This window comes from Meleagris gallopavo, chromosome 1 (genome assembly GCF_000146605.3).
Source record: "Meleagris gallopavo isolate NT-WF06-2002-E0010 breed Aviagen turkey brand Nicholas breeding stock chromosome 1, Turkey_5.1, whole genome shotgun sequence".
Lineage (NCBI taxonomy): Eukaryota > Metazoa > Chordata > Aves > Galliformes > Phasianidae > Meleagris > Meleagris gallopavo.
Genome location: NC_015011.2, coordinates 28166981 through 28190688, shown reverse-complemented (window position 1 = coordinate 28190688; position 23708 = coordinate 28166981). Strand labels below are relative to the sequence as shown.

Genomic DNA, 23708 nt, shown 5'->3' with positions numbered 1-23708 from the left:
AAAAAAAAAAGGAAAAGAGTAATATTTTTTCTATTTGATTCTTCTTAGAGCCAAATGTGATCAAGTACTCACTAATCACAAATAATAAAAAAAAAAAGAAAAAAAAAGACCCTTTGCAGTTATTAGTTAGTTTTTTGTTGCTGAAACAGAAACAGACTCTTAATTCTTTTGGCCCAAGGTTATTCTCCCAAGTGAAGATACAATATGGTTCTCTGATTTATATGTGATAAGATAGATGAAAGAAATGTCTGAAAACCAAACTCAGCAATAGTACATGAATTTAATAGGAAGTCAAAGGCAATGGAGAAGTATGTTGGAGATGTCAGAGGAAAGAGAAGTAGAGTCAAATATTACTAGTAATAGGCGTGAAATAACTTTTTTGGCAGTGGATTGACAATCATCTTGATGTTCCCTAAGGAGTGATTCACTGCTCTCATTCGCCTTGTGCTGCTCGAAGTGCACTCTGAAAAGCAACCCTTATCATAACTGACTGTTATATCACTAAGTGAAAGACCAAATTACTTACAGCTTTTTCATCAGCTTTCATCTGCAAGGCTATATTTCAACCACTAATTTACCTGGAAAATAAATACTGCTCCTGTCTCATGGCAGATGATTTCTGCTCAAGCTCCCAATGTACTGATTTGTGTAATGTTTTCTTCCCTTCATTCAAGTAGCTGCACATTCTCCACTAATGGAAAATGGCTAGTCATTGTTAATTTTTAACTTCTGCCCTTCATTACCATAAAAACAGAAATGGCTAAAAGTTTGGGTTTTTACTGCAGAGAAAACTCCAAAATTCTAAAAACCATATATTTCACTTTTGGAAAGAAGAGAGGAGAGGGGAGGGGAGGGGAAGGGAGGGGAATTGTATTCTATTTCTGGCTCCAGAGCAGATCATATACTACATCTTCTTAGGAGCCATGGGTTGCAGAAACCCTGACTGGTGGTGCCGGTCATGAACTGGTTTGCCCAAAGGAACTTAGCTTGTAAAAACGCTTTAGAACTGTGGATCTAGTATTACAGAAGGCAACTTGAGCAAAATACACTTCCCATGAAACCCCATGTTTAATTAAAAAAAAAAGTTGAAGCAAAGTTTTTAAAATCGTGCTTTCAAAATCTGTTTCCTGCTAACTTCTCTCTTCAATATGATCTCTGGCTTGTTTGGTTGCTATATGAGAACTCATGGTCTTTACTCATAAAACATTCTCAATTCCCACATTCTCTGTTACTATTTACATTTACAGCACTCCTCTTTATAGCATCACGTGTGGAAGAATACTTCCTAAAACTCTATCTGATCACCCTAATTATGCTCCCTCTTTTCCACAGTATCTTTCATCTTTTAACCATACTGTGAACACTCTCAAGCAACCCTTTTTATGTCTGCAGCTAAGCACTTACTGGTCTCTATGACATTTTCACTGCCAAGAGATATACTGAAAATGAAAATTTGCTACGACTAATTACCAGCAACTCTAGCACTCGTGTGAAATGAGAAACTCTTTAGTGAGATTCAAGTGCTAGAGCAGAGCAAAGACTGCAAGATTCAGATATAATCTAAAATGGCACTAAAATGACCAGATGATAGAAACAGACTTCTTAATTCAGATGGCTATTCAATTAGGATTGCAAAATAAAGCTTGCGTGTGTGTGTGCTACTCAGGGTTGTAATAATACGCTAGAGATAATGAACTCGCCTGACTGTATAACACTACAAATTCTTCATCTTGGTAGACTGTGCCATAATCATTTTTTACTCTTGAAGTAAGTCTTAAATTTGGCTTTAGATTAAAATTCATGCAAGTCCTGAATTTATTCCTTACCAAAAGATAAGTCAGGAATTTCGTTTGAACTTGAAGATCCTTCTAAAATCAGCTCTGTTATAACTTCCCCACATTCAAAACCCTTTACACCACTGGCTCCTATTCAACTCATCTGAACCTAACACAGCCAATTATCGCCAAATGAAAGATAAACTAAATATTGCTATAAATATATCAATGCATACTCTATACAATATCGTTATACTCAACTTCATTCTTTCTATGTCAGTTACTCTGAAAGTAATGCCTCCTACTTATTTCCATAGAAACTACAACAGATACAAAGAGTACAATAACACTATTTGACAGAGCAAATTTGCAGCTACAAAACACTATTTTTCAACACAACCACCACCGTTAGCTCTGTATTTTCACCAGTGATGAACAAGAGTCTGCACGTTATGCTCCTAAAACTTCACATCAGTGGAGACAACCCACTGCTGAAATGCATCGCCTACAGTGTCATTGTGCTCATATCCACTCTTTGGCCTCTAGAAACATTCAGACATTCCACATTAGATGTTGTTTTGTCAGTCTGCCTCTCTGCTGCTGTCTGTTGTGCGGCAACAAAATATAACATAATGCTGGCAGGAAGTTTTAGACTCTACTGCCATATCACCAAAATCTGCATCTGATGTTGTGGGACAACATAATAAAATAGAGGGCCTTATTTTTGGAGCAGATCTTGTTATTGACATTCATAGAATACCACATTCTAATGTCAATCTAAGGCACTTGCAATGTGCCAAGATCTCTGGTTTCTGGGCACAACTGCAACGTACGTAATACACAAGTAATAGCATTAATTGTTAGCTGATTATTAATAGCTGCCCATGAAGGAATTAAATGGATTTCATTTTGTCAGTAGTTGACTCATAGAGCTCCTTTTTTTTTTTTTTTACCTAACTAATATTTAGCCCTTGCTTGTCTCCTATAGTTGATGGTTGATGATTTTGTCTAACTCACATGTAATCTTACTGATGGTAGTTGACAGTCCAGTATTAAAGTAGTGAAATCTTTTTTTTTTGGTACCATCAGCAATTCTTGTATCTTAACAAAGACAAGGCCCTTAAAATACACAATAAATATAATGTAAGAGATTACAATATTTTAAAGGTCTTGATTTTTATTATGTGTCAGTATATCCTCTAAAAAACTCAGACATGGAGTAAAGAACGAAGTTTAACCCTTCACAGAATAAAATTCTTTTAAATAAAAAAGTACTCCTGTGAACTGTGGAGTAGCTTCCTGTGAGTGGTGAACTTATACCACAATATTAATCGTATTTTCAGACTCAATAATATAAACAATATCACCTTATAGCAGTGATGTTGAGGTGATGCCTGAAATGGTGGGCCAGAATGAGCAAGAACATGAACTGCTAAGTTTGCTGGAAGACTAAATAACTACATAAGGAATCTCCAAAAAATATCTTATTGTAAATGCAGTAAAACTAACGTTACCATTAACTTTTTTCCTCGAAGCAGGGACTAACTTACAGCATACATTGATACATGTTAGAAAATAACCACATAGTTCACACGAATATTTGCACATCTCAAACCTTTTTATATGCACAGTCTAATTATTCTGCTTTTTACATGCTGAGTTCTTAATTCATGCAGTCTGTACGTAAGCAAAATGTTCTCTTTCTTGAGCTCTATACTGGCAACCCAATTCATGACAACAACTAAAAACCAGCATTCATTTAAGTTGGCAAGAACGTTTGAAACAGGCTTTACAAACCTCAGAGCTGTTTGGAAAGGGTAACAGGAAATAAATTTTAATACTGAATTTTAACTTTCCAAAGAGCTCTTCTATCTTTTAGAACTGAACGAATTTGAGTTGCAAAAATCTCTGTAATTTTAGATATCAGAAATATGGTTCCTGCAAGTTTAAAACAGCCACATCTATGTTTATGAAAAATTTTACTATTTATAATTTCCAATCAAAGTTACTATATATAGCATTGCTCCACTGTATTATGAAAACTACCACTGCAATGTCCTAATTCTAATTTTGTGAATTTTAGACGGTGACAGTATTAGTGAATTCTGTGTTTATTACGTCTTCTCATGGGCATTTTTCCATTCTTCTAATCATCTTGATTATCTGTGCACAAATAGATGGTTGATACAATTTTATAACCTTAGATGAAACTAGAGGAAATAATTGGTTCAGTATACTGAGTGAGAATAGCCAAAACAATTTTAAAATGCAGATCCGCATTTAGTACGCTTCCCTACTCATACTTACTCACATTTATTAATTAACTGTACTGAAACCATACAAAAAGCAAAATTGACCTTGGAATGCACGAAACTGAAAACAGTTAAATGAATTAACACATCTTACCTGACACACAGAAGATGAAACAGAGTGTAACAAGATGACTGATGAAGAACCTCATGGTTATTTTCTATTCAGAGACTATCTCGAAAGGACTTCTGCCTCGCAACACAAGTATTCAGAGAACCACAACCACCTGATTAGAGAGAAAGAAAAAGGAGTGAATAATTCTGACATAAAGCTTTATCTAATATCATTTATGGGAATTTAAATTCCCATACTATCTGTCTAAACTGAATACTTATGAGTTAATATAGTACAGAGACTTTTGAATAATTAATGTGCTGCTGAATTTTCTACATTAAATTAATGATCTCTTTTATTCAGTCAGCACACTCCTTAAAAGTCCATACAGTACTCAGGCCTTCTGGTGGTAGTAAGTTGTATAGCAACTATCAGTACTGAACATTCTCTTTTATATCCATCTTCCTAAACCAAAACTATGCTTTGGATTGAATCTAGATCATTTATAGATTCCAAATTATTAGAAATACTAATATTATGCAGCTTGTACCATTCTATCCTCCCTGATGTCAGTAAACTCTACACAGTAATTAACAATTTTAAAGTCTACAAGAAAATTACAGTGAAACCAAAGCGCATGAACCTTCTTCAGAGCTAATTATTTTGGCTGCTATATATTTCCTTTAAAAATTTTAGCACAATCAATGATCCTATGGAAAAGCAGTATTAGTTTTTATGTGTTTCCTGAACATAATGATTTAGTTACCTGAATGCTTAATTCTATGACACTTTTTGCTTTTCTCAATCAGTTTTTTGCTAGACTCCTCCTTCTGGTTGGTGGCTTTGTCTATTTCTTTAGGGCACTGCATCAGCATTTTTGCAGTGTGTAATTTCCTGTCTTCTTTAACGGGTTTCTTGCCACGCTTTCATAAAAACAGCTTTTATATGCATCACATCTTGTTCATACTTCTTTCTATCTCCTCTTGATTGGTTCTATTGTAGCACTGGTTAAGTTATGACCTTCACACAAAGCATTGTTTCCATCACTAACAGAATATTACTCCATCTTGGGCATGTGGTGATCTTATCTGCTCTATGCAGTTCATAAATTTTGTTACTATTTTCATTACACAAATTTGCTCTTAGGTGCTTAAATACCCTTCAGGAATATGCATCCCAGGAAATGTGCATATTCAAAAGGCCTTTTCACTTTCAGCGGGATGCAGTCTTGATGCTCCTGTTTCCCAGAGTTCTGTAACAGATATCAATGACTGACCACAGATTTTGTCTTTCATCTAGACTCTCCATCTTCCCATGTCAAAGTTTTTACTGTATTGTTCTTTTTTTCCACAACATTACTTTAGATCTTGTTTGAAAACTGCTCAGTTTCCCTCCTCAAACATCAGAAAACAGGCAGTTTTCAATATCAAATCACAAGTACTAACATACCTAACAACAAGTATGCTTAGGATAAATGCTGCTGTGATTACTAGCAAGTCTCTGAGTTGTTCTTCGATATGCCCGACTCAGTTCCTTGTCTCATGTCTCTCCCTGAGGCAACCAAGAATACATTTCAACTATCAGGGCTTTTCACTTGTCCCTTGTTCCTTGCCTTGAAAAACCTCTTAAATCCTTGGGGCTGCTGTTTTGCTATCATCCAGAGCTGCCCATTTCTCCTCACTAACTCTACCTTGTGACTCCCAGATTTGTCTCTGGCAGCCAGAGACGTAGTCAGGTCAGTGACAGCAATCTCAGCTGCCTCTTCTAGAATGTATCCTCTCCACAGCACCAGTAAAGAGCATATCTGAACTAAAACTTTCAAAATGTGTGCGATCAATCAGTGGACCCACAGCATCAACTTTTGCTCTACATTCTGAGTATGCTGGCTGTTAGCTAACAGCTGCTGCCTCCTTTACTCATTTTCATCAGCAATCACTAGAAGCTCTCTGAGCAAAAAGTTGGTTTCCATTTTTCTTGCTGAACCACTCATGCATACAGAGTTTCAAATAATGCTGAAAAGGCATTTACTCAAACATGCCTCAAAAGATTAGAGAGCTTTCCTTAAAGAGAGTTACATAGGATGTTTTATTAAGCTGACAGTGTGGGAAAACAGCAGGAAATAAAAAAAGAGAATCTTTATGAATCAGGAATTATGGAAGCTTCAGGCTTTTTCCTAAATCTTTATCAACCAACCAGCTCAAAACTGTACTAGTTGCTGTGATCTTGTTTGTTTTGCTGAACATTCTTTTCATGTAACACTCAAAAGACATGAACAGGGTTCCCAAGAACTGGGATTGATTTGGAAACATTCCCTTGAAAAAGGCTCTTAATTTGATAACAAATGCAAATGCATCCTGTAGCTGAATCCAAGTGCCATAATTTAACAGTGTTACTCTCCTGCTTCTCTTAGCTCTGAAATTTCTTAGATTTCAGCACTGGAGTTTGCTCTGCCAGCTAAAGGATAGTCACCACTATCTCAGCCAGCTGCTTTAAATGGTGGAGTTATGGTCTACTGCGTCTCTGCAATGCCTCAAAAAGACAGTGGTAGGTTACATCAACAAATAATTTTGTATACTTGTCCAGTATCCAGATCCTGACTATCAAGCTTCTTTTGGTATGTCACTGTCTCTCCTGCAACATTTATTTCAAAGACAGGAATTAAATTGCACAGTCATTCTGAAATAATGCACATAATTAAGCAGCAATGAAACAGTAACTCTGTTGGGAACAATAATAATTACACAGTAACTCAGGGTCATAATAACTGTGTTCAAATGCATCGATAGATGAAACTGTTAAGAGCAAATGTTTGCTCTCTCTCTCTCTGACATTGCAGACACTGCAAACAGCAGATCCCTCCTCCCTCTCTTTTGCAGAATTCAGGTTCTTTCTGGAATATTACTTTGTTCTCTAGCTCTCTGAAAATTCCTTCCTGTTGGCTCGGAAAATGTAATTTGAACACCGGTTCAAATTACAGTAAATAAAAATTGTGTCAGTAAATGCTATAAATACCTCATTTTATTCAGATACAGAAATATCCTCCCTGCCAGGATTAAAATCCTTTCCTTGCTCTCACTTATTTCAGCTGAGTGGGTTCTGTCTATGTAGCACATCTCTCCTGATTTATCTCAGCTTGCAGACAAGAAGTGAGGCTGCTCCACATTGCTCTGGTGAATTTGGGCAGCACTGCCTGCTATTAGATGAGACAGCACGGGGGTTATCTTCTGCATGTCTGAAGCAGCGTGACTGTAAGTGATGGCACCGCCCAGCCGACTGAGTGTGAGTCCGGGCATATCTGAGGCAGCAGCTCTCCCACTGGGGGCGGCTCCGTGGGCTGCAATGCTCATGCAGTGCCATCCTCTGTCTTTTTAACTTTACAGCTCTCATCCTTTTTTTCCTTGCAGAGAGAGAAGGATATTGTTGCCTTGTTAAAAATAATTCCCTAACAAAAGAACGATCATTAGTACAACTCACTTCGCATGTTGGGATCTATGCCTTTTCATCTGCACAGTGTACTATCCTCTTCCTCTTTCCTAACAACAAAGCATCGCAATTTCAGCAAATAAAGAACCCACTTTAAAAATGCTTGAGTCACTCCAAAAGTAATGCCTCCTATTTATTTCCATGGGAACTACAACAGATACAAAGAGTATAAATTCTCAGCTACAAAACGCTATTTTCCAGTATAGTCACCACCAATTAGTGCACCAGTGAAGGTGACCCACTATCACCGTTGTTGCTGCAGACATGTACCACCTATTGCCTCACTGTGCTCACATCCACTGATTGGTCTCCATAAACATTCAGCAAACAACAATGAATGGCAATGGGTGCAATTTTTTCTACATGGAGGAACTCAGTGATATACCTTTGCTTCATCCACACTTCCATCTCAGACCCTATTTTGTAAGACTGCCCCTCTGCTGCCAGCTGGTGCGTGGCAACAAAATGAGACACGATATCATTGGGAAGGTTCAACATCTACTGCCACACCAACATCCACCTTTGCTGTAATGGGCCGACACCATAAAATAGGAGGCACTACTTTCGAAGCAGCCCTCATATATAATGCAATGAGCAAGCGCTTACCTGCAACTGCACCCACTTTAATTACTATCTAATGGTCATTAGCACATTTGAATCCCTTTTGACTGTTTAGTTTCCCAGAAGACCCAATCACAGCTACAGGTCTTTGCCTTTTTAGATTCAAGAAATCTCCTTCTGATGATCTGTCTTGAGTGCAGTCCTCCCAGAGACTGTGGGAAAAACCTGGGACGCTGTCTGCTTAACAGAAAATGAGTTTAGTTTCGATCATGGGTCCTCCCAGAACTGCCTTGGAAGCTTTTCAGTGTCTCAGGATGCTTCATTATGATCAGGGTGCTCTCAAGACAAAAAGAAAGAGCTGCCTCTCTCCACTACCAGTGATTCCTTAATCTCTCAAAAATCCCTCCAGGAAAATGTCTAAATTTTCTTCCATATTCTCTGTGGCTTTCTTTAGACCTTCACTGAATACCTTTTGACTTCATTAAGAAGCAAAAGAAACTTGCTTGACAGCTGTGAAATCACCAGGTTTACAACACTTCTCTACTTAATGTAAACGTGTAGATGAACTCATAACCTAGACACAAAAGTGAAGGGAAAAGAGCAGGTAAACAAGTCAGTTGAATAAAGATCGTAAGATCTAAAGCAGTATCAGTAAATTACATAAACTGCCAGAAATAAAGAGTGGGATAAACAAAAGGAAAAAAGGTCTGCAGTGGAAATCAGAGCAACAGTGTGGATGCATAAGGGGTGAAGAGGAAGCAAAGAAAGACAACTCAGCATTAGAGAGGGAAGGGACACTGGTGAGATCTGTAAATGAAGCGTGGGACAATGGGAGCAACAAACTTCCCCAAAGGGGCAGTCAGAAACAAGGAAAGACAGGAAAAGGGACAGAGGTGTAGGTAGGTGAATGTAGTTGAGGATGAGAAGTCTGCACTATCCACAGCAAGAGACCAAAGGACTGAAGGAATTGAATTGAAACAGATGGGGAAGTTTATCTGGTTTATCAAACTAGATCAGCACTCAGTAAAAACAGAGGAGCTAGGAAAAACAAACAAACAACAGAGAATCAGCTTGCAGTTGTGTACTAGAAAAATAATTATAAGGATGAAGAAAGTGGAAGAAGAAGGATAGACAAACCTCAACTTTTACCAAAATGGGATCTCCCCTTCCTGAAGCTTTCAGCATGGGAGCAGCATGATTGCCACAGCAGCTCCCAACATCTGTTCAAGGCTCCCTCTTAGAAATTACTAGTACAGAACTGATGGAGAGGGGCCAAACAAATGTGCTTAGGAGTTCTGGATTGGTACACTTAGCTACAAGAGGTAAATCAAGATTCTTGTTGCAGTTCTCATTTCCTGCTGTATTATTATAATTATACATATTCAAGTTTTAGAATTGGTAGAGATTCTATCCAGATTAGACTATAAATAGATACAATAATCTAGAGGAAATCTCTGGTTCTCCACCCTTTTTCAAAACATGAATATATATAATTGCAATAATTCACTAGTAAATTAACATAGTGGAAAGTTATAATCAAAGCTTTTTAGAAGTGACACAATACTTCAACCTAATCAGTATTTTCTATTTGTTTTTATTTCAGGCTTTTTTAGTGATTTTAGTAAGCATCTAACTGCTTGTTATCTTGATTTTCTTAGAATAGGTTGCATTTTTTTTTTTTTTGCTACAAAGACTAAATCATCATAAATCTTAATACTTGCTCAGTATTTTGAATGATCAATAAACATCTGAAGTTAAAGAAAATAACAATGTGCATTGAAAATTACTTATTGTCATCTTCTACAATTTTAGTCCTTGCAATTTAATTTTGTGATCAATCTGTTTTTTGAATTTTAGTTAAGATGGTGACATAAGAAAGCACATGACATCTTATTCAAAAGCCTGTCATCCACCCTCCATTTAATTCTAAAAACAATATTTTAGCCACCAATGTTTACTATTGTTGTTTATTATCAGACAAGGCAAATATCTTCCCACCACACAAATTAATCTCACTGTAGTGCTCTGGGATCACTGTTAAGTAAACTTTCAAGTCAGCCCCACTTATATAGCACTGCTAAGTCTACAAAGGATTTTCAGTGATAGCTGGCTGTCTCTTAAAAACCAGAGCAGCTTTAATTCCTTTTACAAGGAATTTTTTACAAAGGCTTGTATATAAACATTCATTTTCTTCTGATCAGCTTTGATTACGTTATTTTTTTGCCATATCTGTCCAAGTGGAAATGCAAGTTCAAATTTCTACCTTTCGAAACGGTTCCTGCTGCCCACAGTAGTGACCACTGGCCCAAACAGTCCGCCACGAACAGTGACGCTTCCAATACTTTCTATGCTACTCTTTTTTAAAGAGCATAGCTGTTTTTTTCATATGACATGAATGAAAGCCAGCTAAGAAGCTCATCAATTTGATGGCCCATAAATAAGATGTTCTTCTTGAACAGAACGTACACTTTCAAGCACAATATGAAATAACATAACAAGCACCCACTGAGCTGGAGCAAAGAGCAGTCTAACACCACCCACTCCCAATTCATTTTCTACCGTTTACAGATGCTATATAAATAACTAAACAGTTCAGTTCTTCCACAAATACTTATGAAACTGCTCTTATTGCCTTCCTTTTGACTGAAACTCTCAAACCTTACGCTTAAAAGAACAAACATTCTGGTTCATGACTGACAACACAGTTACTCTTTTTATACATTTCTAGACCACTCTTTCTTTGGCACAAAGAAGATAATAAATTCCTCCTATAGACATGTTTTGAGACATTGCACTTGAAAGTCATACCACCTATTCCACAATGCAAGAACACATAATGCCTATAAGAAGAAACAAAAAATATGTTATTAGTACTACATTCAGAATATTGTTATAAAATATAAAAGATACCACAGACCTGAACGCCAACTTTATTGTTACAAGATGTCTGTTTTACACTGCAATTTTCTAATGCATTATTTTTTTCCCAAGTAGGAAATCATGCTGGTTGTTAATCACACTGTGAATGTCACCCTTCTGCTTCTTTTATATTTGCACATATAAGGTTCCAGGTTTCAAGACTCAGTAACTTCTTCAGTCAGTTGCTCAGTAGGTACTTTGTTCTTTTGGTTAAGCAATTAAGGAGCCCTATGGAATTTTCCTTTGCTTGCCTACTGCATCATTCTCTCTATTTTCTTTCTTTTTCTTTTCTTTTTTTTCCGCCCCACAGTTTTTTTGGCTTTCTGTTATTTTGTCCTTCAGTTAGCTCATGCCACTAATGAGATTTCCTATTTTTCTTATTTGCATTCACAGATTATTTATAAATCAAGATTCTTCTCCTGCAAGGGTTTTACAGTGGCCACACACCTACCTCATCTTGCAGTCAATCAATGACTGCAATATGAAGGGTCAGTTACTGCACAGTTACCTTTCTCAAGCTGTTGAGCTGTGAAAAGGTTTTGCTTTGAAATATCTTCAGATAAAGTAGTACTGCTTACAGGTACTCAAACACTCCTTAATCATTATGTCAGTAGCAAACGGCTTGGCAGCCAGTCCTCCAAGCCTCTATTCACATGTTTTGCTCTATCAGCAACTGGCTGTTCTTTCTTCTAAAGCAATAAATAAGAAAAAGATCATTTACTACTGCTATAATTCACAGGCATCACTCACACTTTTCTGAAAGCATCCTGTAAGGGATGCTGCTTAAAGACTGCCAGGTAGAGAATTTCAGCAAACCAAAATCAATAAACAAACTCCAGCAAAACACAGAGCATCATGCAAAGCATACTGCTCTGTTTCTACCATAGAATGGTCTGGGATGGAAGCAACCTTGGAGACCATTTCGTTCCAACCCCCATGCCATGGTGAAGGACACTTCCCACCAGACCAGATTCTGAAGGCCCCCTTCCCGTTGATGTTCAAGGCCAGGCTGGATGAGGCTTTGAGCAGTACCTCACCACCCTTATAGTAAAGAATTTCTTCCTAATATCTAGTTTAAATCTACTCTCTTCAGCTTTAAAGCCATTATCCTTTGTTCTATTGCTACATACTCTCATAAAATGTCCCTCCTCGGCTTTCCTGTAGGACCCCTTCAGGTACTGAAAGGCTGCAATAAGGCGCCCCCAGAGCTTTCTCTTCTCCAGCCTCTGGAACCATTCCAACAGCTCCATGTACTTCTTGAGTTGGGGGCTCCAGAACTGGACACAGTACTACAGATGGGATCTCATGATAGCAGAGTAGAAGGGCAGAATCTCCTCCCTCGACCTGCTGGTCACACGTCTCTTGATGCAGCCCAGAATCAGGTATACTAGCTTCCATTTGTATCTTAAAAGACAGCTGAATCCAAGATAATCAAATACACCTGGACTCTACCAGGTGTATTTGATTGACCTGGAAAAAAGTCACTGTGAGTATAAACAGATATCTATTACTTAAACCAAGCATTACATCATGTGATAGAGAAACTTTTGGTTACTTTAGCCAGCATCTTTCAAGATGCAAAAAATATGAGCTTCTCAAATGAAATTAAGACCATGATTATTATTATATTTCAGAGCTTAGATTTTGTTAAAGTTTAAAAAAGAAAAAGAACATAAATATCGATTGCTTTGAAACCTCAGAATATCATATTGAAATTAAATCTCAGGTATATTAGGTCAATTTCTAAGAAAAAAACATTTGATGTTTCAGAAAATTTAATGAAATTATGAAAACCTTTATAGCATTCCTGCCATTTTCCATTTGATTTTCATATTTTTCTGAATTTACAATACCTTATATTTCATTGCTAAATGAAGATATGGGAATTAATCACGTGTATTCAACAAGTCCATAGCAGATGTATTTATATTTATAAAAATTTAACAGTTTTCTTCATGGAATCTTAACTTAAGACATTGTATGATGTATTTCTTATAGCACAGCCAAAGACAAGCTCTGTGGGAGATTTCATCTTCAAGCTACATGTTTCCTAGCAACTCTCTTTAAATTGGAGTAGCTTTTTTTTAAATATACATCAATCACTTGCAACTGTTGAGAATGCTTAAAACATCTCTTTCATCCTGTGAATAAACAATTTGAATCAGACTAGCAGCTGCAAACAGTAGAAAAAAGGAAAGTCAATTCCATGTTTACTAGAATTTGCTAGTACATTTTGGAATACCACACCATTTGTGCCTACTGGTTTAAGATTGCACATTTCATAACAGCTATGGTAAGATCCATGGTCATTTTTTACACATCTGCCGCATACCATTTCAAGACCTTCTATGTTTTAAAGACTGTTTTTCACAGATTCTTATTTATGAGGTAGACTTTATTGTATCCTGAACATTTCAGAAGATAAATTACTTTTAGCATATGTGTAATTATCAGCAATAAAAGCATTGTTTCCACAATCCCCAGACGAGCGCATTTTTTAAGAAAGTTTAGTTCATCATCTCTGATCATCAGTTGGTACTTTTCATACATATATTCTCCATCAGCGGTAGGTAACACACTCTCAGAGGCACACAGAATATACAGAAATCTTTCTTAATAATTTGACAGCCGGAGAAATGCACTGACACATACCATTAGAATGGCCTTCGGATGAATTCTAGAGTCAAAACCACAATATCAAAGAAACACAAGAAATGAGATCTTCCCAAGTTAATAAGGCAGAACACTGATGTCGTGATGGATAAAATGTTTTTCTAAGCTCACTGAAAACTTAAAATCTTGCTCAAAAGAAACATCAAACCTTGAGCCATAAAGCTACGGTTTTAAAGGCTCATCACCACAAATGCAAAAACAAAACAACAATGCAAGGCTAGGAAACCCAGTGATCCCACCAGCTGCCCAGCTCTTTCCAGAGCCACAGCAGCCATGCACCAGCCTGAAACCCAACGAGGGACTACAGCAGAAGCTCTCCAGAAGATCTCACGGATCTCAGTGAAAGACCAACGTGGAATAGCAAGAAACTGGTGCAGGAAAATAAAGGCATACCGGTATAAATTGGTCTGGCTATGTGTAAACAGTGGACCGGTGAGTAGGTTTGTCTGGCTATGCTCTGCCCTGATCAGCAGCGTGTGTCCTGTCTTCTTATTAAATTTCATCTCTATCAGTTTTCCTAGGTGAGAGCTCTCTGTTGTGTGTGCATATATGCATATGGAGGTGAAAGTGGAGTAGGACCGTAAGCCCAAAGGGCCAGGTGTCCATGGGAAGAGCATATGGAGAGATCTGTGTGTGAGAGGGAAGCGGCAGCCACTGAAGAAGGGTCCATGGGACACTGCAGAACCTGGAGTACATACATACGGTGTGAGTGCAGACATCAGAGAGTAATCACCAGCAGACCATCAAGTCCAGAACACTGCTTAATGCCTGACCTACTGAAGTAGCTACAAATATTTAAGTGCCAGATGAACTCGTATAGCAAAATCACCATGGGCATTCATCTGTTTGCAAGACAGAAGCCTAGAAATCTGCATTTCAAAGATCTCCCAAGTTTCATAATGTTGTGACAAAAACTACATTTTGATATGTAGATAAATATAGATTAAGCAAGTCAGCCACAAAAAAAGACATTTATTTTTGGTTATCAAAGTCACATTAATAAGTAATTCTGATTCCAATGGATTAATTTCAAATAATTACATATACTTTAGGTGATAATTATTCTGTTGAATGTAACATACAAGTGTATTCTTTCATAGATGCGATTTTAGAATGGCAATATGCCAAGAAATCAAAATAACCTTCTCATTTAAAAGGAGCTGACTGCAAAGCAGACATAAAATCTTGCAGTAACTTCACTTTTTTCCAAGCAACAAAATAGAATAATCACAGTCCCCACTAAACAACCACCCCTGCAGTTCCTGCACACCTATTGTTCTAATCACCAAAAGCCAGGTCATTATTACAGATTCTGGTATCTTAGGTGATACGTTAGTACATCTAAAAAACAAGAATATCCACACACTCAAAAAAATAAATCAGTTGTAAGTGTTTTAATTTATTAACTTTTACACATATTCTTCTGTACCTCCCTTTAACCTTTCACCCTGGCCTCCTCCCCAGTGTGTTTAAGTTTTCTTAAATGCCTCAAAGATTCAGTTGAACTATTTCAGCTGATGAGGTACTTTTCATTTTAAATTTATCTGAAAAGATAAAGATGTACAGCTTAAATTAGGAGAACAGACAATATTATATATGGAATAACCAGTATCAGAAATTGAAATAATATTACCTTCATGGGCATGGAGATACAATGATAACATAGTCCAGCATGCCTTATTAATCATTTAATAAGCAATGTGAAGGATGCTACTATTTATAACTACCAAAAATTGCTGTGTATCACATTCTGTGGTCTGTTAATGCATCTGTCGAATGAATCATTATGGCAACACATACATGGTCATTTGGTCTACTTCTAAAAATATTACAATGAATCTTTTTTTTTTTTTAATGTACAACATTTGTATTATAATTTGCCTTATGTTCTAAAATGTTCTGACAACCCAGGGAATACATTTTTTTTACGAGAAAATTTTCTAATTCTTACTAGAGTGCCAACAACATGAAAAAAAATCTCCTAAAATGGGAAATACATTCAGCTCTTTGCCTGCAAAATATTTTATATTCAAATTCACCAAATTCACCAAATTCACTCCAGCAGCACATTTTTAAATATCACATTTTTTCTTCTCTTTAACAGAGGCAATTTTTGATAGCTTCTGTGTTGGTTGTCCCTAAGAAAAGGAACTGAACATTCCTTCTCTAAGATATTAAAATTTGATGATAAGTCAGCATGGCTTGCTATCTTAATCAAGAGATGGCATTGTACATTACTGTTTCAGATTCAATGGTTTATTTTAATGCTGCAATCTGGCTTTCTTTTATAGTAATCACAGAAATGGCGCTGGCAATTTTAAAGAGCTAGAAGTTGTGAGCTGTCACAGGATCTAATGCTTAAACATTTGCAGATCATGCTCTGGATTCTGAAACAGAAGCAAGACATTGAGGAGTGACAGGAGCATACAGTCCCTTGTCAGTTAGTAAGGCATGTGGGGACTGAAGAAATTAAGCACGTTGGTACAAAGGAAAACTTAAGGACTATGATATCAGGAAGAATTTCTGAGTGATCACTTTATCTCTCAAAGTTATTCCTTTCCAAAACTAACTCCAGCTTTACACTTCCTTAGAGTAGAAACAGAATTAAGATTGGATTCAAGGACATGAAAAACGCTGAAAGCCAAATGACTGAGAGAAAGCTTGTGTTAGATATTTTGTGGGAATAAATCTTAGGTGATTGTCATGGAAAAATGAAGTTCATAAGACATGCAGCAACCATTTCAGAAGCCAGCAGAACTCCTCGCAGCAGAGCACATACCGCAGACAGCTTTAAGATCTACCTTGATAACCAAGCTTCTTTTTTTTTTTTCCGCCTATACCATAGCACTGAAGTGAATATTTGCTTGCTGAAGCAGCTTGCAGTACTCTGCTTGAGCAGAGCACTCAATAGTTTGTAACCTGAACTCTATGGACATTTTTTGTGGATGGAAAAGAATAAATAACAAGCCAAGCATGAGCAATGTACTGAAATATAAAGTACCTGAATTTACATCTTTGTTGTACATGAGAATTGAATAAACTAAATTTCTCCCATTTAACATGGGCAAAATCCACTCTCTGTGAAACTACTGTAGCATGGCCAAGAATGGATTTATTGGTACAGTAAAAGAAAATATCTCTGCTACCATATTTGTCACTTGAGACTGCAGACAAAAAGATTATATAAGGCAACACTGCTTCTTCTAGAAATTATATGAAGAATGTACTTCATACTTGCCCACATGTCTTACAAAAAGAAAAGCAATCAGACTGAAGAGAAAAATCAAAGTAAGCAGATTTTCTTTCCTTTGTTTATCACTGATCTTCCTCTGTCTTGATGGTGTTTTGTGGTATACAGCTTGAAGAAACCAATTACAAAAGTACAAGATTACTACTGACAAAAGAACACAGTGCTCTTTCTATAACATACAGTGAATCAGATGTTTTCATTAAGTGTTTGCATTTTCCACCATTATTTTATGCTTCACGGCACTTATAAACATTATTTGTTCTAAAAGATCATTAGTATTTTTATTAAAAATGGTTGCATTTAGTGATTTGTATTTATCCCACAAGAAGCATGTGTCTACAATGAAAACCAAATGAATTCAAATTAAATAGAGAGAGAAACTGTCAGATGATAGTCTTGGTGACCAATATCAACAGTTCTGGGTCTCAATTATGTTCTGAAATAAATATGACTCATCTTATGTCTCATAAATTTCATGTAAATTACCTAACACAACTAAAATGTAAAAACAAAACAATCTACTAAATTAACTAAGAGCAAGGCAATATATTTGCAAATCAAAGCTACATACACAAGCTAGTATCATCATTAGATTCGATGTATTGAATTAGATAAGTCTTTGCATTTGCATCACATTTTCAGTAACCAATTCATTTAAATTCTGAGAGGGATTATCTGGAAGTGATTTTCTGCTGTAATGAAACAATTTAATGAATCTGACTCAAAATAACTGACTCTTTGTCTTGAAGATGGCTCTGTAGGGTTATTTTCTGCTTAAATCACAAACTTTCTACTGATTTTGTAGATTTCAGTTTATTTTTCATTTTCTGTTTGGTATATAACCCTTTGCTCTTCCTAAATCCCAACAGACATATGACAGATCTTAAAAGAACGCACAGGTAAAGGAAGTCTGACAGCTCTTGTTAGCATCTTACAGCAGGCACTGCAGAAGTTTCCTTCAATTCAAGAAGACACTTTAAAGAGTTATCTTTGTGAGACCATATTTTAGGGTCACTTTAACATAGGAAAATTCTTTTCTGATGTCTTTCCCTTCAGAACTTTATTGACATCCATTCCAATAGGCAGGCACAGACTATACTCTTGAATTAAAGATTAGAAATGTTGAGTATTTCCCACCTAGTAAAACTAATGGAATACAAATTACATTTCATGGGATGTTTTTGACATGTTCAGCTTGATAATACATGTTATTTGGAACTAAATGCAAAATCACTCCTGTTACATTTGCAGATGAAAAACCATGAGTTAAAAAAAAAATAACAATAAGAAAGAATTGCTCACGGTGTCCAACATTGCTTAGAAAAACACAGCATTCAGTGCAGTAAGGAATAAATTACTGAGGTCATAGAACAGACCAGGCACATTGTGGACAACAGCAACTCTGAAAAGCAAGCATCTGAAAAGCAAAAGGGGATACAGTGGACAAGCAATTTAACTTGGGTTTCAAGACAATGCTGTGGCTAAAGGAATAGTGTGTATTGCAGGTATCAAAAGACTAAGAAATGCAGTTATCATGGGAACTAGCATGGTCCTTAGGTGGAGCAAGCATAACTGATACCGAACATTGTAAATAATCATAAAAGTTGATTTTTTTTGTCTCTTTTAATAAAAATTAAAGCAGAGAAGTGAAAAATATACATACATATGTAAGAGAAAAGAGAAAATGCCTTATGGCAAACCCTTTTCTTGTTCAGTCTGTCTGGCATACCAAACTGATAACTGAGGAATATTCTGATTACAGAACATAAGTTTGGACTGAAAATACTTGACACAAATCAGTCCTTCCATCTATTAGAGAAAGGCACAGTAAAAAAGAAAAGAAAAAAAAAAAATGCTGGAAATTGAGGGACTGGATGTATGGTGAAATTTTAACAAAGAGTACTGTGACATTCCCAGTTCCTGAGGTCTTTAAATAGACACTAAATTCTCTCTTGCAAAGCACATTCTAGCACAGTAGAAAATACTGGACTAAGTGCTGAGGCAGCTGGTATTTACTGATGTATCTCTGAGTTCTCACAGTCTTCCAGGAACTGGAGCAACAATAAGAAACCAGATGATGATGAGCTGGCACAGTGCTTCCCTAGAGGGGGATCCTATGTTTTCAGACTGGCAGGCCTTGTTATTCGTTCCAGAAGTCAGAATCTCATCTTTTTCAAAAGGTTCAATGACTCAGGCACTTGTCTCTTCAGTGTGTAAAAGTCACATTTTGAGATCCATTACTACTACATTTTATAGCACCTTTTAGTGCTTTCACCATTAGGCCACATACTAAATTGCTTGGCTCCGGAGAAGTTCAAAGTAGATTATTTTTAGTAAGCAGCATTTTTGATTGCTCCTAACAAGCAAAAAAACCTCCAACCTGCTACATGTTTGAATACTTCAAACAATAGTGGAAACTGCAAACAATACCAAAAGAACAGACTGTAAAAAATGCTGTTTTATATAACTGCACCAGCAACAAAAAGTCTCTTTATGAACAATCTTAAAAGAAGTTCAATTCACATAGTAATAAACTAACCACATGAAAAAGACCTTTATAACCTGCAGCCATTCAGCACTCCATCAGTAGCAAGATTAAAACAGATTTCAAGGTATATTAGCTTGCTTCTCTCTTATAAAACATAACCTACAGTAAATTTTAAGTTTACGCAATAGACCATACGTCAAACAGTTTTTGTCCAACAGTTCTGCAGTAAAAATAATTGAAGCATCCAGATAAGTAAGTTCTCTGTTCCCACAGATGCCAATTCATTTATTATCAAAATTCCCAAATTCCAGAGTTTAATTAAGAATGACAAACACGCTCTAATATTATGCTCTAGTATCCATTTTGCTTTGTACACATAAGATGGACAAGTAACTGAGTAATGCTGCCCCTACGTGCACACACAGTTGTGCACACACACACACACACACACACACACACACACAGCCCTGTCCTAGAAGTGAAAAACCTTGACAACCAGCAGAGGCTTCGATCATGCAGAAATCCAGCTCAGTTTCTGCTTTGCCACATTTATTTCATTGTTGGGGGTTGATTTTTTTCATTGTATTTTTTTTTTTTTTCCCAGAATGAACACTCCATGAGAGAAGACGGTATTTTTACTGCCAGAGTGACGGAGCACTGGAACAGGCTGCCCAGAGATGTTGTGGAGATTTCTACTCTGGAGATATTTGAGACCCATCTGATTTCCTACCTGTGCAACCTGATGAACAGAATGTGCTTAAGCAGGGGGTCGTACAAGATCATCTCTTGAGGTCCCTTCCAACCCCTGTGATTCTAGTGCCCTAGCTGCATGCTGGGCAATGATACTAATTTTGTAACAAAATGTGTAAAATTTAGTGAGAACATGGTGAAAGCTTAAAGAAAAAAAATCAACCTCATATAGAGATTTCTGTGTAGCCAGTACGTAGACTAGAATATGTTTTTTGTAAACATTAGCTGACTAGAGTCCCTTTGAGACAGCCAAGGAGACAGAGTTAAAATTGTAGAGTTAAAGGGAGAAATTTTGCTCTCAGATGTGTTTGCAACTCCCACTACAGTCTAAAGAAATTATTCATGTAACTGACAGGATAATTAGGCATAAAGTAGACATTAATTAATTCATTTGGCATTAACAACAAGTACTCATTTTTGATAGTTCACACAAGGCTGGGGAGATCCTAGATTCTGAGAACTGGGCAAGTTACATTAGTTAACAGTTCTGACTACAAGTTATGAAGACAGAAATTATCAGATAGACTACACAAACCTAACGACGGAGATGAACTGAAAACCCCAGAAACTGTTACTTTCAGTATCCTTCCATTCTGTTGTAGCTATTCAATGTTAGGAACTATTCATTTCCTTAAACATGTTTTTAAAAACCCTGTGGCATAAATTTGGTTCTGTGAAATGCAGTTAATGAACTGTGCACAATGATTTTCTGTTAGATCTTAGCTTTCCCTATTATTTAATTGGCAATTAGCTCAACATACCACATTGCGTGCACTGCTGATGTTACCAGGTAACCAGGACAGAAAGTACTTTTTCTGAAAGGAGTAAAAGGGTATATGACATTCCATCACTGGAAGGGATGTCTGAAAATCCATCACTACCGGCACTTGGCAAAGACTAATGAAGGCGAACAGATCACGAAAACAGTCTCAGTAGGGAATACCCTGCCAAAGGTCATAGTGATGCTGCATGAAAGGAGTGGATTGAAACAAGCTTAAAAAATGACCACAGCATTCTTCCGATTTCTTGGCTCTAGTCTACTTAAAACTTTACAGATTTTACTCCTATTATTTCTATTTCCTTTAAAATAGTATTTAAAGGTGATGGAATCATTCATATTTGCAGTGTTTCTAATGGCAGTATAGCAAGAGGGAATAAAAAAAAAGAAAGGACCAGTATGTTGGCTGTTTCTTCTTTTTCTGCATAAATAAGACCATTATGTCTTCAGACCATAACCAGAATTCTCAGCCAAGTCAGCCTGAGTGAATCTTGGATTTAAAAAATGTGCCTGGAGAAGCTGCCAGATTTACCTCTCTGTTATTACGCCTTCTGCATAAGGATACACAGCTTTAAAATTGAAGCAATGCAGCACTGAATTAAGACCACGTCCTATCTGGTACAATTTTAACATTTGTTTTTAAAATCATTTTAAAGAGAATTGTGGGATTGGAAATGCTATTTCATGAATTAGAAGACAGCAGACAGCAGCTTACTTTAAGTACTGTATGGACTTGGGCTTTTTTTTTTTTCTTTTACCAGGTAAAGAATTAAAAGGAACAGTCTGTCCTATGTCTCAAAGTAGAGAAGAGTAACAGATGTATATAAGAATTGTGCATCCCTGCAGTGATGCAGCTGCTGCTTTTGTGTTACTAATGGATCCTTCTGTTGTCGGAAAAGGAATTTCCAATCTTTTTTCAACAGGTGGCAGGCAAAAATAAATTGCAAATACTTGAGTTGGCCTAAGAGGGAGCTGATTACCATTTCAGCTGAATGGCAACACTTGAAAAAACAAGACAGAAGAAATATGACAGAAAATGTCAGAATGATGACAGAAAAGTAACAAATTTGGACAAAAAGGAAAAATGGACTCAATGTTGAAAATAAGAGAAGCCTCGAAATAAAACTAGGATAGCCTTCTCATAGTTGTTCCACCTTCCTTTCTTTTCTTTTGCATTTGATGGAAGAAAATGCAAAACCCACGTTCTGTGGATTTGGTCCATTGGTCTTTTCTGGTATCTTAACAAAACACACTTTGCCCCTGGCAAGTTATTCCAATTCATTATTTCAGTGAGCTGGGTTTTAATGGCACGCCGCTTCTTATTCAGCTGGAATTATTGGCATGAACACGGAAGGAAGCAGTGGTGGAAAAGGGAAGGAGATAAAGGGAAGGCTGAGTCATCCCTCCGGCTATAAAACCTTCCACAACTTGCCTGCAAGAGGGAAGATTGGTCTCAGGAAGCAGGGTGCAAAGAAAAAGGGGTAAACATGGATTTGGCTCAATAATATGCCGCCTGCTATATCAAACTGGATTAGATACAGCTCATTTTCTGTTAAGATTTCTCAAGCCTTTTTTCACACTGCCTTGTGCCAAATGAGAGAGTTGACTCTTGCTGTTCCATAAATGCGGTTTTGGTAGAAGGATACAGCATTAGAGCAAAGCTGACAATAGCACAGTTCTGAAGGTGAACCTCAGCATATGGTATTCCCCACTCTGGAGATTGTTCATAAACTGCCCTTCAGTACCTCAACTGGGAGAACAATGACAGGCAGATGACAAAGGTGCCCAGATGCAATTCTTCTATGTGCAACAGCTTAGAGCAAACAAACTTACTGACTGTATGAGTGGCAGTATTAATGGAATACCACCATTTTTTCCTTCAGAGTTCTCAGAAAACACAGTACTCCATATGGTGTTATTTGTTTTGCAATTTATAGCAAAGACACTTGATTTGAAGTGATCTATATGTAACAATGTAGTGGGAGGAAATGTAACTGAAAAACACCACTTTTTAGTCAAATACTTATCTTCTTGCAATGCATATAAAATGGATATAATGCATATATAATGCATCTTGCAATGCATATAAAGTTCCTTTGGGAACTGGAATGAGGGATGCCACTTGAGGCTAGCATATGCAAGAGGCAGATAATAGACAACATATTGGTTGACTCCTCTGGATCCCATACTTAATCCTGCATCACAACGAGTTTCCTACCTCTGCAGTTGATGGTAAATAAAAAGAGATTTGGGGATTCGTAACAAATACCTTCTATCAGGAGAGAGTAGTTTATATTGCCCAGATCACCCAGAAGCAGATCCTCAGGCAACTTTAAATGTTCATAGCTCCCTACATGTCTGGTATACTGTTCGGTATTGCGTGGAACTCTACAGGCTTTTATAAAAATATACCACCAGAAATAAAATACAATAAACTCCCTGTCTCAAAGTGCTTTTGAAAAGATCCCCCTATGCCCCCATTTAATTTCAGGTAAAAAGAGGAGGTTACATTAGTACTCTTTAGCACAAGAAACAGAATATATGACATACTGAACATCCTTGGAGTGTTTCTGTCTGCTGTCTAGAACTATTTATGCAGAAAAATTATGAGAGGTAAACAACAAGAGTTTGTATCAAAACAGCTCACGAAAGCAAGAACACTCCCCC

The 23708-nt window shown here is 36.8% G+C and overlaps 1 protein-coding gene across 1 annotated transcript in view; it reads right to left on the bottom strand.

Annotated features, from left to right (window-relative positions):
• The window catches only part of CNTN1 (contactin 1), a 218902-nt gene that overhangs the window by 83625 nt on the left and 111569 nt on the right, over positions 1 to 23708 (bottom strand). The window contains exon 3 of the mRNA XM_010707006.3: positions 4182 to 4311. Within this exon, the coding sequence (XP_010705308.2) occupies positions 4182 to 4236 (55 nt within the window). The 5' untranslated portion in view covers positions 4237 to 4311. The remainder of the gene's footprint in view (positions 1 to 4181; positions 4312 to 23708) is intronic.